We start from the raw sequence: 18,824 nt of genomic DNA, 5'->3' as shown, positions 1-18,824 counted from the left end.
ACTGTCTCTATAAAATTGGGACATCTAATCATCCTAAAAAGACTACCAAAGCAAGAGACTGAGCAGCTTGTCTGTCAACCTCAACGTGCACAAAGGAAAACATTCATTTTAAAAGACTGTCTGTGCTCCCTCTGACCAGCACAGCAGTTTCAAGTTGCTAATCTTTCTGGCCTGTCGTAAGTAATTAGAGGAATAACAGATTAGTAGACCTTTTTCTTGCCTTTGGAAACGTTGCTCATTTATAGTGTCTATGTCAGATGTCTGGGTGACAGAAATATTGAAAATTTTCTTCATCAAGTTTAAGACTGATACCTGGAGATTCCAGATAATTTGAGTAAATATTGAGTAAATATTGTTTGAGTAATAGTTTTTTTTATAACTGAAGTGCCATAGTTGAACATTTCTTATAACCGTACTGTACGCTGTGTTATGAGTGAGAGCAATCCTTGAGGTGACATTCATAACTAGTGGGTAACTGGTTAGATTTAGAAACCTTTTTCATTTACCAGATTTTTACAAAATTTTAACTCAATTTCCCAACTATGTGTTTTCTAGGACACACAGGACGGCTATTAAAGTCCCTATGTTTCATCAGTCTATCATTTCTGCTGCTGCACATCATCTTCCAAATCACAATAAACAGCCTTGAAGCTGGAAACAATATTGAACCTGGTTTTAACTGTAAGTATTCTTTTTATCTTTGGTCCATTAACATAAAGGATGTAAGAATGCTTCACTGGTATAAAAGAGAAGGGGCTGGTGGCTGGGCTTTTACCATTAAGGCTCTAATCAAGTTTGTTAACCTTTGTCATGCTGCAAGGCCTGTCTTTTCCGTATGGCCCAAAAGAAGCTGGAAGGGGTTTATTATTAACTGTTTGTAATACTTATATTGCTGTCAGGGTAGTGCTCTCTGTGGGTCTATAATGTATTGTGCTACATGTGAATTTTATTTTTGAGTTTTGTCAAGGTTATCCACAGTCTGAAATGGCCTCTCTTTTATGCAGTTAATATATAACTCAATACATTAAAATTAAACTGATATATATTAATGCAGATCTGGCTAGACAAAGTACATCTTTCATATGCCTCTGAAGAAACTGAGTTGAACTTGCTGATTTATGTAACTTTAAACTGTGGATTCAACGTTTACAGCCCTAAACAGCATGTCACTTTCTTCTTTCTTTCATGTTATATAGGAAATAGCATTTTAAATATTTTCTTTTTATCCTAGCATTAATTAAAAGTAAATCATGTAACCTATTGTATATTCCTCTCTCAGAAAATATTCTTCAGTCATTCATATGTGAACACTGTTGCACAAATGTTGATTAAAATATCTATCTAAAGATTTGAAATAAGATAAATATAAGCTCCAGATAGACTATTTATATTTGTCTTACAATGCTTATGTTTGACATTTATAACTGGCAAGTTATCTTTGATAAATGCCCGTTTCGTTTATCATAGAATGTGTTTCTACCACTTGAATAAACAGTAATACTACAATTAAATACAAGACACTGGTAAAGTTAAGCATCTGACTTAAAACAACAAAAATCTCAGAAAATTCAGAGTAAATGCTAACAATTCATTCTTAACTCGTGCTGTTTTTTAGAGAAAAGGTACAATTGTGCACATCAAATGACAGATTTAACTCTGATTTATTGGGCTTTTGTCAGTTTGTCAGATCTTTAAAGATATACTTTTTCATTTTCAAAAAATAAAATGCGTGTAGATAAGTTTCTTCGCTATTTCTATTTCCTTGGTAATTATTATGATTATTATTATTTATATTATCTATTATGGGAGCATTCACAATGTTCTAGGCACTGTCCATATATGTAGATAGATAGTTCCTGGCCCCACAATCTTTATAACCTCCATGGACAAGCAATAAAGAGGGTGGGAGAAAAAACATAATGTTGGTTTTTTTTACCTATAGTTAGTATCAAGTATGCTAAATTAGCCCTCAGTCTAACCATTATTATATGACTACTTTCTTGTATATGTCATAGTATAAGTGAGTATTGATCAGGAACTAGGAGGAGGACCTGATATTGGCCTTATGGATTGGTTCAGGCAGGATATTTTATTTAGAAAGAGGCATGGTAATAAGTGCAAAGATGGCTGTGGCTGTAATGGACAAACAAGCCTTTCAAGGCTGATGGTGTGGAGGAGGTGGAACTAGCTAATAAAATACATAATATTATTTACTATTAAATAAATGGCATCATAACATGCATGGCACTTACCAGAGAAATAAGACCTGATTCCTGCACCAAATAGTAATTTTGGGGCACTATCCTGGATCTGTACTCATACTTACTCAAGCATTTCATGCTGTAGGGAATACTTATGCAAGCAAAGTTTTGCGAGATGGTGCATGACAGCGTGTTTAAAAAAAAAAAAAGAAGAAAGATAACATTGGCAATAGGGCATCTGAATAGTATTAACTGTGTCCTGTAATGCTACTATATGGTTATGGTCAATGAATTTTGGAGCAAACTGATTTTTGAAGACATTCATTTCCCATCCCACAATATTTTCTCTATCCCTAAAGAATTTATTTAAGGTTGGGTAGGAGCCTTAACATGTTTCAATTTCTTTTAAGTTTAAACTTTAACTCTGAATTACTGATACATACTCTCAACTTTAATTCTCTTGCAACAGTTTTTCAACAGGGTCATAGAACTTTTAAGAAACGGTGACAGTTGGGTTAAATAACCTATGCATGCGAACACTTGACGCATTAATTCACTCAAGACTTTCTGATACCACTGACTCATTTCAACCAATAGATCTATAGCAGAATTGACTAGAACAAACTAGCTACTTCAATTTATTGTAGAGGGAAAGTATTGATGGGTTGTTGCCTCTGATGCCACAATAGCTGCAGTTGAGAGTGACCTGACCGGTTGACCTGTCAATATTTTATTGCAATAATGTCAGTCAGAAACAAAAATGGATAATAAGTTAGTGTAATTACAACTAAATTTCTTCAAATGTAGGGTATGCCTGAGATTTCAATGAATTTGATCTAGATGGACACTTTTTGAGAGGCTGTGTAATTCTGTTGTTGAGATAGTTCAGGACAAGAAAAGGTTTGGTATCCATGCTAAATTTCTTAAAAGATCCAATTTTAAAATTAATTTTAACTCCTAAACTGGCGGATTTCCTTGTAAATTTTCAGATGAATCATTCTTTATACAGTTACAGTGCTGTAGTTTTGAGGAGTATACAATGTACTCTTCCTATATAACAAAAGAGGTTGAATCCCTGCTTTACCTGCAAAACTCAGCTCAGCTTTAATTATGGAACCATAGCTGGCATCTCCATAATATAAAGACTGCAGTTTGGTACTGCTTCAAGGTACAGGACCATAGGCGATCTTTGCATTTATTGTTATAATGCACTGGATTGTATAGCAGAAATAGGGTCTCTCTGGGCCAACTGCATAGGCACTCTGGCTCCGGGAAGGAGGTAGGATTATTGCACCCCAGTTTTGTTTAGCCACACAAAACCTGTTTACTCTGGCTTTGAGCTGCTAGAAAGTGTGCATTTCACTCAGAGTTTGAATAAATTAGAGCAGATGTTGCCCTCATTTAAATAAAGAAAATATAAGTAACTGATGTTATTTAATAGCTATTTAAGGCAAGTGTGAACAGGGGCTTTCAGAAGAGCATTTCCCTTTAGGCTGAAAAAAGTGACAATAAAACAGGGGGACGTAAGAGTGACAGCAGAAGTGGAAGGAAGAGAATGACAACACTGAAATTATTTCAGTGTACAGTTTATTTGATAATTTTTAAGTATCAAGTGTTCCTAAAAGAGTTTAAATGACATGAAATTGCTTACATGTTGTGGGAAAATGAATACTAAGCTCCAGAACTCAATAGTTTGTGCCTCCAGATATAAGCCTTAAGGTTCCATAGAATTCTTTAGGCTTAATATTTAGAGCTAATGCCATCTTGAACTGGGGATGAGAGATAGGGAAGCAGATTTTTTTTTTTCAAATTTTGTAAATTAATTTGATTCAGGGCCAATGTAGGCCAAGTTGTTAGCCCAGAGAATTTTTTCCTCTCACTGCTGAAAATACTTTAAGGGTTGGTAATGGAAAGTCTTACAAACCTTTTAAAAACTGGGGATAGTGCAAACAGTCATTTCATAAAGAGTTAAAGTGATAAAGTAACAGTTTAACCAGTGAACTAAAACCCATCTCTTTAATCTTTTAAGTCTATAAGTATATAGATTTTTGGCATTTTGGAAGCAAAGTAGCAAATGTCAAACTGAAAAGTAAAAATTGTCTAGGCACACACAATCTTTAAAAAAAAATTCTGCTTTATATCCAAGACATTGTATATCAAAACGAAATACTCCAGATGGCTTGGTTTTTGCAACTAGAGATAGTGTTCCAGATCAGGACCACCAAATATCAGCATCTATACAGTTTTTTCATTTTGTTATTTTAACCACCCCACTTTCATTCAAAGCTCATATACCTTCATCTTCAGCACAGCTACACAAATCCACAGCATCCTCCAGAGTCTTTAAGATGCATGTTATTGTGGCAACATTAGCATTTAGAAATATTGAATCATTGGAAGGCTCTTGTTTCCCTTGAGTCCCTTGTTTCCCTTGAGTCCAGTGACTATTATCTGGCACAAGTAAAATTTTGTCTTTAAAAACTGGACATTTAGTTTTATACCAGATTTCTGGTTCATTGAAGTCTGCATTGTGCAGATTTGACATTTAATACCTCCTCTTTTTAAAAAATACAGCTCATGTAGGTAAGTGAGGAAATAGATACAGCAGAAGTAAGCTCTGTTAACCTTTCCAAAACATCTGTTGTGCTGCCTATTAAAATATTTTTATTCTGTCAAAAATATACTCTTAAGATAAATATCATCTAGGTTTCAATTATGTCATTACAAATAATATAGAATGTTTTTTAGGTAGCAGTAGTATAGGCATAGTAGTAACATTTCTTTCTAAATTATTTTTATCAATTTGTAACAGTTGAAATAGAATAATTATTATTAGATCAGTTGATCAACTTCTGGTCATGGAATCCATAATATTAGAAATAGCAAAGACATACTGGTCCCAAAGACATTAGGTCCCAAAGTACATGCCCATGGCTGTATAGGATTTTGTTTCCACAGTATATTTTGTGGTGCTTTCACAAGTCCAATTTCAAAGGACTTAATCTATAGGGCTTCTCCACTTACTCTGGTAGGTAACTACACATTCTAATTGATATCATTGGTAGAAAAGTTATCCTCTAAGACTTCTTTTCCTTAAATTAATGCCATTAACCTTTCCCTCCCCATCCCTTTGTGCCACCCTAAACAATTCATTTCTTGGTGTTTACTCCCTTTTAACTAAAGATAGTTGTAGATAATTTCTACTCCATACCATCTTACCAGCTAGAGAATTTGCCTGAGACCTTGTCTCTACTAGCACTTATGCTGGCAAAACGTTTGTCACTCAGAGGTGTGAAAAAACACCCCCTTAACAACAACTTTTGCCAGCATAAGCGCTGGTGTGGATAGCACTATGTCAGCAGGACATGCTCTCCCGCCAACACAGCTACCGCCTCTCCTTTAGGTGTTTTTTATTATGTCCATGAGAGAGCTTTCTCCTGTCTGCATAACGCAACTGCACAAGCGCTTTTACAGTGGCACACTACAGATGTCCTGCTCTTACAGTAAAGCACTCTTACAGCAGTACCAGTACAGCTGTGCCGCTGTAAATTTTAAGTGTAGACTAGCCCTTAATCTGCAACCTTTGCTCTCGCTGAGTATTACTGTATTCTGTGGTAAATCTGTTGACACTCCCTTATTCACTCTGAGTAGTATCTTACTCCATGAGACATCCCACTAACAACAATGGAACTACTCACAGAGTAAGTTTCTACTTGATGTGAGTTAGAATACCAAAAGTCTGAACCTTCGCTATTCAAATTTTTCCTTGTAAATCAAATTCTCTAACTGATTAATCTATAATAGATATTTTGACATATTTCTAAAGATAATATATATTACTATTTAGTTTTATTCTGTATTATTTAGGTGTTATATTTGTAGGGGATGGAGTAATATGTGATGTCAAGAGGAAGGATGGCTTTATAATTGAAGGGTGGGATCTAGGTTCAGATCCTGGCTTGATCTCAGATTCCTTTTGTGATCTTGGGCAAGTCTCTACCACTGTGCCTCAGTTTCCTTACTTGGAAAAGATGAACAACAGTCTCAACAGATATTGCATAGCATGTTATGGTGACTGTTGAATGCTTGTCATCCCTGTGGCATTATAAGTATTTTTGCCTTAAGTAAATTGAAATAGAATTTCTTAGGGAGCTGCTATAAAAACACTTCATCTGCAGTTCTACCATTGTATACTTATTGGTTTTGTATTAGGAAACAACTGCATTTAACATGAGTAAATTCAGTATCTCTATTTATTGAATGTTCAAGCACAAAATCTATATCAGAACTTTGATATGAATGAGTCACTGCATAATTCTGTCTTTTTAGTAATGTTTTTTGTATTTGACTACTGGAGATGCTTATTAGATTGTATTGGTTTTGATTTAATACTGTCTTTAAACTCCAGCATGTTTCTAGTTTGATTTATTACCTGCATGACAAAAGACTTTTACTTGCTCTGTTAAACATTTAGAGAATTAAAGGATTTCATTTCATGTTCATATTGCAGATCAGGTAGTGAGACACATGCACATCTTCCAAATACCTCTGAGCATTCCCTGAAAACTTACCTTATCTATGAGTTCCTCCTAAATGGCAGGGGTCAAGAATGTGTTCACATCATTCCAGGTAGTGCTGCCCTTAAGAAGATAACTAATCTAGGTAAAAGTCATAGCACCAGCCAATGAAGCTCTCTTGATCCTAAAGCATAACTGTATTTCCCAGAAATATTTCACCCACTAAGTTCAAAGACAACAGTCACAAAAATACTTGGCCTGCTGATTAGTGTTTAAACAGCTCAATTTGGTTCTCTTGACAAACTGACTTGGCTTGTCTCTAGAAAAGACCTTTTCATGTTTACCAGAAGCAACACTCTTTTAACATTTATAAAGGACACTAGAGCTTCAGAGAGTTCTAAACACTTCCATCTTGTTTTAAACATATTGTTTATTTTCTCTCTTTGAAATATCCAAACTGAGCATTCAAGGAGCTAACTATCATTTTATTGCTTGGGAAGTCAGTATTCTATTCTATTCTCTTCAGGTTCTTATACCACACTCATTGTAGTATCTGAGTGCCTTTCAGTAATGTATTAAAAGCCACATGACTAACTGTGACACTGTGTGATTTAGATGTGACATGGTATGATTAAAATGTGACCATGCGTATCATTATTGTTACCACTGTTATATAATTGTAACAAATCTTATACAAAGCATGTCATGTAAAGATCAATGGAAGAGTTATGATTTGCTGAGTATGATTATCCTGTCTATTTGCATGTATCATCTTCTTATCTGAAGTTATAAATGTGACTTTCCATCTGGATTTCAAATGTGTTTGCTCCTGGGATAATACTTGTTTGTATCCAATCTAGCTATTTTGTGAATGAATAATGTCAGTTGATAGCCCATCAAAGGATACTTAGCCCTCACAATGGCCCATAAAAGAAGCTTGACCCCCATCACGTGAGCTTTCCTGTGGATGCTTTCACCAGTTAATAAGCAATAGCTACTCCTGTGACTCAACTAAGCATTCAAGGACAAGTAACTTGCTCATGTGACCTGGACTCCATCTTGTTTCTGTGAATTTTCACAAGCTGAAACAATGAGCATCCACCCACATGGCTTCCCTTGAGGCCAACGTCACATTAACATTTTTTATATATATATATTCTCTGATATATCTGGGGCAGGTTTCTTCAGTTTCAGTCAAACTATTATGTGCTTAAAGGAGGAAGGAAAGATTACTTCTCTCCATGATCCATTAGACTATTTTGATCAGAGTGGCACCAGTTTGTTCATGACTCTCTTTCACAAGGCAGGAAGGACATTGGTCGAATTCACAAGTCTTGGGTTGAGACTCCTTTAGGGTGTCCAGAACTTCAGTGACTTCACTCATCAAGAATTCTGGGAATGCAGGTAGGCTGTTGGTTGGTGCACATAGGTGGAGTGAATTGATGCTGTTTGAGAAGGCTTCCCAAATGTGTGCGATCTTGTCATCAAAGTAGGATGATAGTTCTTTGCAGCACTTGGTGCTCAGTTTGGTTGCAGATTGTTGCATCTCAAAATTGATGAAGCAGTTTACCAGTCTTGATGACTCCTTGGAATGGGATTTGTCACCTTCAGTGGAGGCTGGTGGAAAGGTTCACTTGGCCTGTAATCCATCTTCAGCATAGTCTTTGAAAAATTCCTTATATTTCATCCTGTCTGTATCAGCCTTTGATTTTTCATCACTGGCACTTGTTTCATGTTTCTTTTTTTGCTTGCACACACTCAATGTGAGGAGGGCCCTGGCATTTTATATCAACAGGATTAAGTCCTTCCATCGCTATACTCAGCTCTTTGTGGCGGTTACGGACTGGATTAAGGGCTTACCGGTTTCCTTGCAGCGTCTTTTTCTAACTGGATCATGGCCTGCATCCGGGCCTGTTATGAGCAGGTGGGAATCACACCTCTGGTGTCCTTGACAGCCCACTCGACAAGGGTGCAGGCATTTTCTATGGCCTTCCAGTTGCATGTCCCTATATTGGACATCTGCAGGGCAGCTACCTGGTCATCAGTACAGACCCTCACGTCCCACTATTCGCTGATGCAGCAAGCCCAGAACAACACTAGCTTCGGTAGAGCGGTGCTTCAAAGGTCATGACCCTGAACTCCTGCCCACCTCCTGAGACACTGATGGTGAGTCACCTAAATTGGGAACGGACATAAGCAAGCACTCGAAGAAGAAAGAACAGTTACTTACTTTGTAACTGTTCTTCAACATGTGTTGCTCATGTTCATTCCACAACCCACACTCCTTCCCATCGGTCGGAGTTCAAGCAAGAAGGAACTGAGAGGGAGGGGGAGCCGGCGGTGCCTATATGCAGGTGCATATGTGCGCCACTGCAGGGGGCACTAGAGCTAGCTGGTCCGGGTACCAGTAAGGGAAAAAAGTTTCCGGCACCGGTGCATGTGGTGAGTGCACACACCTAAATTGGGAATGGACATGAGCAGTACATTTTGAAGAACAGTTACAAGGTTAGTAACTGTTCTTTCAACAGTGTTGTTCATTTTTACTTCATTAAATATGATACTACATACATAAGTATGTACAGCTATAATATTAAAATTAACATTGTAATATATCATAAAAATTAAGTAAATTAATTGAGAAAACACTATCAAAACATTTCATTTTGACACTATCAGAATGTTTCATTTTGACTTTGTCATTGGAAAATTTCATCAAAGTTGACACATTGCCATGAAACATTTTAGATTTGGTCAAAGTGCATTTTTGACAGAAAATTTATGTCAAAAATTTTTCAATAAGCTGTAATACTCGTGGAGAATCAGTGTTCTTAATATGAATAAATATGGTAGTTTCATGCTTTTTGTTCACTTTATCTGGAATCCTGAAACAAAAAAGCAGTCTATTACTGCATAAGACTCCATTCCTGCTAGGACTCCTCAACTAGTTCATCCTTCCTGTGAGATAGCGAAGGCGGAGGGCAGCAGGAGAGTGGTGGATGGGAGATATGTGAGTCCCAGAATGCTCAGGGCCTTGTTTCCTACAGCCTAACTGAGCCATTAGGGGGGCAATTAGGAGCAGCTGAGGCTGGTTAAGGACTAGCCAGGTGCTCCATAAAAGCCCTCTGCTCCAAACAGTCAGTGCATGAGCTGGAGGAAGTAGGAGTGCCGTGCTGAGCAGAGATGACCAGAGCAGTGCGAAGCTTATGGAGGACTGGAGAGCAGAGTCTTGTCATGGAGCGGCCAGGAGGAAGGTACCGGCTCAAGAAGCCAGAAGGACTGAAGGAGGAGGAAAAGTAGCCCAGGGGAAGAGCGTGCAGTCTGGAAAACAGTACCAGCAGCACATAGCTTCTCCTCATAGGGCCCCTGGGCTGGGACCCGGAGGAGCGGGTGGGCCCGGGTCCCTACCCCCTCCCCTGGGAAGACGGGGTGACGGGCAGCTTCCCGGCCCACTACAAGCCGGAGAGCATGAGACCCACTAGGGGGAAGCCGGCCATCAACCACATTCCTTAGTGCCCATGATATGAAAAGCTTTGGTATATCACAGTTAGCAAAGTTTGTATGATAACTCAGAGTCAGAACTGCCTTTTTAATATTTGGATATAACCAATATTTGGATGTATGAGTCCATTATAACTGTACATTATTATACATAAGTTATTCACTATATAAAGAAGATGCAAACTGCCAATGGTAAATATTTAGACAAACAATCATGGGAGAGTGGTTTTTATAAATCCAGTGAAGAATTTTTAAACACATGATATATTCTACTTAAAAAATATTAGGAGACACATGATATAGTCCTTAACAGTTCTCAGATCAGCAGAGATAACCACAGATAGCAGAAACAGCTAACTGAATGGGCTAATGTTTTTTGTTACACAGAGTGTGAATGAGCCAGACTTCCCTTGAGTGCCCTCCCATCGTGTGAGATTGCCCTCCCTCGGTTTCCTCCTCCTTCAGCTCATGGCCCCTTCAATCAAACTGTCAGAACAGCTCTTTTCTAGTTCAGCCACACCCCTTCTTGGGGCAGGTTTTATGGAAATAACAAAATAATTCTCACCTAAAGTTCTCCAGTGTTTGTCAGTTCCATACTGCCAGTCTTTCCTGCTGAGGGTTGACCAGGCCTTCCCTGCCTGGAACATTTTTCCCTGGGTCGGCACCTTCTGTAGCTTCCTGCTGCTCTTTATAGGATATTCAACTCATCCATACCCAGTTGGTTCCACTAATTAAACCTCACACCTCATCTCAGGTGCATTAGGCACAGCTAATTCTATGGGGCTGGCCAGCTCCAGGCTTCTGGCCCTTGAAAGGGCAGGCACCCCAGTTATAGGGTATCAAAGATTGTTTAGTTTAGGGTATATTTAGGGTTTATAACATAATAATATTGGGCTGTATAAGGCCATCTTGATGAATTAACAACATTCTTGAGGCTGATCACTGGAAAGCTGAATATATCTTCTAGGATGCAGGTGGTGTGTGTAGCTAGGGTGATATTGCTGTAGCAAAAGAAAATTTCCTTGAAACTGCAATGTTTTTCTTTTTAAAGTATTTTAATGCATTTATGGGTTTATGAGAACCAGTGCTGGGTATGCTACACATATATGAACTCCTCAATCTTTTCCCAAACCCAGACAATGGAATTATCATCTGCATATGCTCTTAGCTCTCCACTATCATAAGAAATCCAAAGTCACTCCCTATAGTTAGATTGTGAGGTCTTGCAGACAGGAACCCTCTTTTTGTTCTGTATATAGTGCCTATCAAGTTTGGCCCTGGTCCCTTCCTGGGGCTCCAAGGTACTACCACAGTACAAATGCATAATAATAACATGGGATTCCTGCCCTGCTTCTTGTCATCAAGGAATGTCCATATGTAACCATGATAATAGCCCAGATCTTTGGGGAATGGAATCCATATTGTGTTACGTAGGAAAGCAAGAACAAACTACAGAAATATGTGTAAAACTAACACAGTGAATTCAAACTTAGCTTTTCTGTGAAGAGTTCATAGTTGAATATATCTTCATCTCTCTTCTCCTGGCAAGAAACAAATGAGGCCTGAAGACCCAAAATGAAGAATCCAAGAAATAACAGCAGTGCAAGAAGTTTTAAATGATAGAAGACCCTTTTTTCATTTAAAAATATCTTCTATAACTCCAGTTTCCTGATGCAGCATTTCAGATATAAGTAATATACAGTACTATGAAAGAAAGACCAACAAGTCCCTGTGGGATGGAGGCAAACTTAGGTCTAACAGGGATGGCCATCTTTTGAAATAGGAGATAATTGTGAGGCATGGTTCTGTGATCGCAAATATAGTCAAGTATATAAGATAATGGAAAAGTGCATCATTGTACAATAGAAGCATCCAACATATCTAAGTATAAATAGTATTTCTGAAAGTCTGTGGTTTATAGTTTAACTCCGCTGATTATGCTGAGCTTGTACTATGCAAACATTCAACCATACTATGGTGTTGGAGTGTATTTGTTAGGCCAGAGGCAAGAACATCACTTGTAAATATAATTTTCTCTCTAAACAGAAGTTAATTATGTTCTGAATTAAGGGAGAATTATCTTCAACATTACTTCATCCATTAAAAACAACTTTAAAAGGCCAGGAAATTTATGACTGGAGAAACAGAAACTTCTAAAATTGTTTTTTAAACATATACAATAGATTCTGTTTAATCTCCTGCTGACTGTTACTGTGTAACAGCTCAGAAGGTGAGCATTCATTGTACTTTGGGTCTTCCAGTAATGACCAGTTTATTTGCTACCAATTATGTGCTATCACATGTACATTAAGTAGTATTTTAAATATTCATTTTCAGCTATTATATATCATAAGTTATGGAAAATATATCTAATTCTTCTCTAATGCCTTTAGCATTCTAATTTGTATTCCTCCATTTCAAACACTCTTCATTCAAGACAGTTCACTCTTTAAAAAAATCCTTCTGTTCATTGTAATGTATAGAGTCATGCCATTTTGCTGACATAAAAATATTCACCACTAATATGGGGTGAGCAGCAAAATAGCCATTGCTCATGCGAAATTGACATTGCCTGTGTTCATAAAAATTGTAATTCATTTATTTGAATTTATAATGCAAAGGTATTGTGTGGGGAGGCAGGACCCCCACATGGGGGGGGGGGGGGAAAGGGTACACTTTACCAAGGCCCTGGGGGGCCCAGCCCACGCTGCAATCTACAGTTGAGATCATTCTAAAAATGCATCATAAAGTAAAATTCTATAAGTAAATTTGTATTATTTGTTTGCACTGATGCATAGAATAGCACCTGCGTGATGCTCTCTTTCGAAAAATCCTTAACAAAAATCAGAGAATATCAGGGTGAAGCTTTATTCTGCATTTGCAGAGGTTGTGACCTGAGTAAATATATCAGCCAGCTTTGGTACTCTGTCACAGCCATTTTTCTAGAATATTCAGTTTTTAATGGACAGTTCATTTAAAGATTTTGTGGAAAAGTGAACTCTTTCCTAACTCAAACTATTCTGTTGCTTCAATGATCTTTTAGGATCAAATAATTTGACCTCATTCAAAAATTCATACCCTGCTTCACAATCTGGAAACATTTATTTGTTCAGTTTCTGTGCTTTTCCTTTGAATGCCTCCTTAAACAACTCTAGAAAGAGGGAAACTCTGTTCCTCTTCTGTGTTCAGGATTAATAACCTTTTTAGAACCAGTTTTTGTACTTTTTAGAGAGAGATCTCTTGGTCTTGTACACATCAAACTGGTGTAACTCTCCTTAGCTAAGATATAATGATGTTCATGTGGTGAGATACTCAGAAATGAGCCATAATTTTTCAAGTGGAATGTTAATTTCTTGTAATGTTGTCATGAGCCATTGGGTAATATAAGTTTTCTGTGTTGGGGAAACAGAATTAGAATCCCTGTTTATTACTGATGTCATCCTCTTCAAACTTTGCCATCCGGTTGGCATGAAGCTTGGACTTGAGGTTCATGAACTTCTGAACATATTCCAATATCACACCCAAGGAAGTAGAGCAATTTCCCACAATCTTTTTACAGTTCACCTTCAAACTCTGGGTAATTTTTGGACAGCACATACAGTCTTACACAGCTGCAATTAGAAGTAGACTTCATTACAAATCTGTTGGATGACAGGCTGATAATCATTATTTCATCTTGTCATGGGTGTTGCATTCATGGGTCAAACAGAATTTCTATTATCTGCTTTCTACTTTACCCTCTTATGTATAATAATGCATTAGCAGGCATAATGAACAAAACATCCCAGTTGTGAGGGGGAAAACACTCATGATACTGAATGTCAAAGAGGAAGGTGGGAAGACAAAATGGTGAATGGAGAGAATGAAAAAAAAAAAAAACCGGACAGAATTTATTCAATTTATAAGGAGGCTCCATCAGTGGCTTATACATCTGCTTTGAAAAGATGATTATATAGTCATATGAACAGCCTCCCAATCCCAAATCCCCTGGTTATATGTTTAGTTTTTCTATGGTCGAATTAAAACCATAGCAGATAATGTACACTACCTGCTGCTTTGAAGCCAATTAAATTTTTAAAAGTCCACTTTTCATGTTATGAAAACCTGTTCAAGACAACAAAAGCTCAGAAACTAGACTTCCATGGTACTGAACATTTAACTGCTTTACAGATACATAGCAGGTTACTCAACATGCATCTGTAGTGCTGCCCAGAGTACAAAATATGTCATGAATGATCCCTTTGCTTTTCAGTTAGAATTGTGGCATATCCACAGCATATCATTGTAGCAAATATGCTGGAGTTAGAAAGGGCCACCAGTGAAGTGCTTAATTGTATTAACAACAGAGGATTTCAGTGTGATGTAGAGCAAAATATTGAAATATATTATTGTTCATTACTTAAATAAAAAAAGCAAATTTTTCATTTTGAACTTGTGCTTTTATTATAAAATTCCTTTCCTGTTGGACAATATCATATTTTCATATCTTAATCGAGCATTGCTTAAACAGTAATTTCTCCCCATATAGGGAATAAATATTTTACTTTATTTCTGGGAGAGTGCCTGCTATACTTTCTGTAGTGCCCTCATCCAGTGCCCTTCAGTATTTAACCTTTCTGAAATTTTACGGGAATTGCTGCTAGTGCAATGCAGTGATCAGTGTAAAAAATATTGTTTTCTCAATTTTTAAATGGAATCTAGGTAACAGAATGTATATGCTACATGGAAGCAGAAGAGTTAATGTAATAACATGATTTGAATAAACAATGTGCTCCAGTCAATTAAAAAAAAAGTCTTTCATCTTTTGGAGTTGTAGCATTTGGGTGCACTCTCTCAGCTCATCAGGCATGGAAAATAGTTCTACATCAGAGTCTAAAAGAATGAGTTTCAGGGACATTTCACCACCAGCATGGAGCAAAAACTCAGGCCTTCCCACATGACTTAGTATGGAAGGTGGTGCCCTCTCTGATGGGGTCAGTTGGTCATGCTCAGAGTGAGTACTAATGCCTGAAGAGAGAGAAGGGATCCAAAGAGGCACAAAGCCAGTTTTTCTGTGTTACACTGGTATAAATCCAGATCAACTCCATTTAATTCATTTGCATTACTCTGATATTATGCCAGAGCAACAGAGTGGATTGTTTACCAAAATAGCAAACCTGGTGTAGCCTGTGACTCTAATGGAAATGATGGGAATTCCTACCATGATGTGTGTCTGTAATTTTAATCACCTTAATAAAGAGAACAGTTAGCTATTTAGGATGGGAATTTCAAAGGAACCTAACCAATTTAGGAGCTTAAACCCACTGAAAAATCAATAAGTTTGGTACGAGTTGTGTGTCCACCTTCCTTAGGCCCTATTGCAAATTCCATCCTAAACAGGGATTAAATTGCTGGCATTGTACTTCTGTGATACAGCACTGAAATTATTAACACTTGTTAGTAATATGAGTACTTTGAACTTTTTGGTGAGTCAATAAAATTTATTACTGTTGTTTTTAGTGAAGTATTTACACATTAACATTCAGCTTCAGATGAAATTTGTCACCTACTGGTGTAAGACAATAGATTTTGTCAGTTCCTGTAGTTGCAGTCACAGATCCTTTTTTTCTTTGCTGCAGTTTAAAAAATATTCATCAACACGTAAGTAACAGGACCAGAAGAAAACTATGAAGTGGAAATGTGATATCCTGTTATTATTGTTATCTAAAATGACACAGAATAGATGTGGAAACCCATCTTTGACTTTTTCCAGATGTCTGTGCAAACAGGATCAGCATTCTGGCTTTGATTTAGGTAGATGTGTATTTGATGAACTTCCTTGCTTACGTATTTTTCATAGATAAGAGAATTTTGCCAACAATTCAGTGAGTATATGAAAGTTAATACAAAATTGTTTTCCCCCCTCCCACTCCATAAAATACAGTGCAAGAAACAGATTTATTGTAGATGTTGTGTAATTTAACTTTTTGTAGGTTGTTGCTGAGAGAACATGGCAGCAATGAATGTGTTGCTTTACTTTCAAGTCTGTGCAGTTTAACTAACTGGAATATAAGTGCACCACACAGTGAACATTTATTTTTAGTTGAGTAATTTGTTGAAAGTAGCATGAGACTGTTGGAATACAGTAGCAGAAAATAACATGAGATCCAGTCCTCAACTCTTACTCAGTATTAACTCAGGAAGAATTCTATTGGGTGAAATCCTGACTCATGTTTATGTGGCATTAAAGGACACTCTAAACTGGTTCTCAAGTGATCCTGGACGTTTAATGTGTAAACAAGTGCAGAGAAGATTCTTTTTTTTTTGGCAGTTTGGTGCTGCATAAGAGGGTACAGAGTTTATGTAAATAATTTCCCCTACCCCATGTGAAATTCTTACTGAATCCTAACCCATTCCTTCTCCCCTTCCAGTTGAGGTAATGGAGGTTACTGCATATCTAGAGCTATATTATTCCAAACTCTGCTCCCACAGTGGGAAAAATTGTGTCAGAGATGGAGTCCCAGCTCTCTGCCTATTGGTTGGTGGCTGGTGTTCACTCAAAGAGAGCGTGTGTCTTTACCTTTCTCTCATCCCAACCTTCTCATGTCCACACCCTGGCCACCACTGACCATGGTGTTGAGGGGAGTTTTTTGCTCAATGAACCATTCTCTCCCTGGTTTATAGCTCTGTTTTGGAGATGTTGATCATAGAGGATATGATAAAATATGAATATTGTGAATGAGTATACTCAAAAGATAGGTGGGTAGCCATCTATAGTTATTCCTGCTCCAATTATTAAATTTTTGTTTTACTTTATTTCCACTTTTTAATCTCATCTTTTATATTGCCTGTAATCTTGCCCATTTCCCTTATCTCTCCAACTCTTTGTAATCATATCTTTACAGTTCAGAAGGCTGAATGTCTATGTATAATCACATGTTACATTGTTAAAAACTATCTTCCTATTGGTAATTATTTCTGCTAGTAGTTATACTTTGGCCAATTTTAGGAAATTTGAATCTATTTGTTAAAAATGGATCAGTATTGAAACATTCCTCTTGCTTAGCTACCAATAGGTAACGTGATCTGCCTGGTAATTGAAATAGCAGAGGTTTGTGTTCAGTTTAAAATCTTAATAATCACAGAAAGCTGCAATCATTGTAATGGATGGGGCCATTGGAGGAGGGGGAAAATGGGAATGGGAGAGAGAGAATGCGTGCACATGTCTGCACATTCGTAGTCTTTTAAAAGGTGTTCTTTGCCACCCTCACCATACTACCTTAGAATCACTTCTTAGGTGTCCTTCTCATTGTTTTTAGATAGAGATATTTATGCTTATCTATACCAGCTAAGTAGAACTAAATGTGAAACTATCATACAAGTGATACTTCTTGAATGGATACGTTATGGACTTTGAAATGTTGTAATACCCTAGTTTCAAAGGTACTTCCCTTTTCTTGTTCTGTACACCTTTGGGACATTGCTTGCAGTGTGGGAGAGCCCTGGTTCATTACTACCTTGCCTTAGATCTTAATTCCTCCTGTGCCGCTGATCCAATTGCTGGGCAGTCCAGTTTCTCTGTTGATTACAGTCACTTTCCAGTTGTGCTACTTCTTCCCAGAAGATGCAAGTGCATTCAATATTCTGTCACTGTCTTCTGCCAATCCTTCCTTGCTTTCTCTTTCCTCCCTGGATACCCAATTCAAAGCTTGCTTAGCAAAACCACCTTTCTTTGATGTTATTTTCTAACATGTCCTGCTCTATTAGCTCCCTTATTCTCACATTTGTTGTTTTGTCTTTGCATTAAATGTGTAATAGCTTTCTCAGCTGTCCGTCATGGGCAACCTCCAATCTCTTTTTGTTAGCCACTGTCATTGGCCAAGTCCTGCTCCAAAGCCCTACTGCAACAGAAACAATTCAATTAAACCAAAACTTGAGGACAATAGGTGAAGATGGAGCTCAAAACCCAAGTATGGCAGATCTCAGTGGAAGCCAAAAGAAAACTGATCTCTCAAGACATCAAATCTTGATGACCAAACCTATGAGAAGAGTAGGCATGAGGAATGCATATACTTTGTATAGTATGGGAAAGATGGCACAGGTTACATGAGAAATGAAAAAATACCATATGAACTTCATTGGCGTCAGAGATATGGGCAGGGGTGGCAAGATGGTGTCTGCTAACGCTACAATCTTATACTCAGAAAGAGGAATGCATGTGGGAGGAATGTGATGGCTTTTACAGACCTTATACTAAGGCCCAGGGAGTGATGAAACAGTACTGGACCAAGAAGACCCTGACTCTCAACAGCTGTAGAGCAGGTTCCAAATGGAAGATCTGCTTAAACGGGGACTCTGCCAGTCAAGCAGGGGGATAATAAAGGAGAGGCTGTCTGCAGGAACAAAGTCAGTTTGTAGCTTCTGGGATAGAGGGATCTACAAGGAAAATATCTGGACTGTGGATAAGACCTGACCAGGAGGACAGGGGCCTGACCCTTTTTCTCCTCTGCCTTCTCCCTGACAAGGGGGAGCAACAGGACACTAAAAAAGGGTGCTAGAAAGTCCAACTGATTATCTGAATTTTGGGACTGTGTGGGAAGCTCTGCTGGGAGGGAAGCTGAGGATGGGG

General features: G+C 37.7%; 1 protein-coding gene across 1 annotated transcript in view; it reads left to right on the top strand.

Moving 5' to 3' along the window:
• PIEZO2 (piezo type mechanosensitive ion channel component 2) overlaps positions 1–18,824 on the top strand; it is a 427,523-nt gene that overhangs the window by 151,907 nt on the left and 256,792 nt on the right. The window contains 1 exon segment of the mRNA XM_067547859.1: positions 556–681. Within this exon segment, the coding sequence (XP_067403960.1) occupies positions 556–681 (126 nt within the window).

This window comes from Emydura macquarii, unplaced genomic scaffold, assembly GCF_026122565.2.
Source record: "Emydura macquarii macquarii isolate MOO-44397 ecotype Brisbane River unplaced genomic scaffold, CSIRO-AGI_Emac_v2 contig_212, whole genome shotgun sequence".
Lineage (NCBI taxonomy): Eukaryota > Metazoa > Chordata > Testudines > Chelidae > Emydura > Emydura macquarii.
This window is presented reverse-complemented; position numbering and strand designations above follow the sequence as displayed.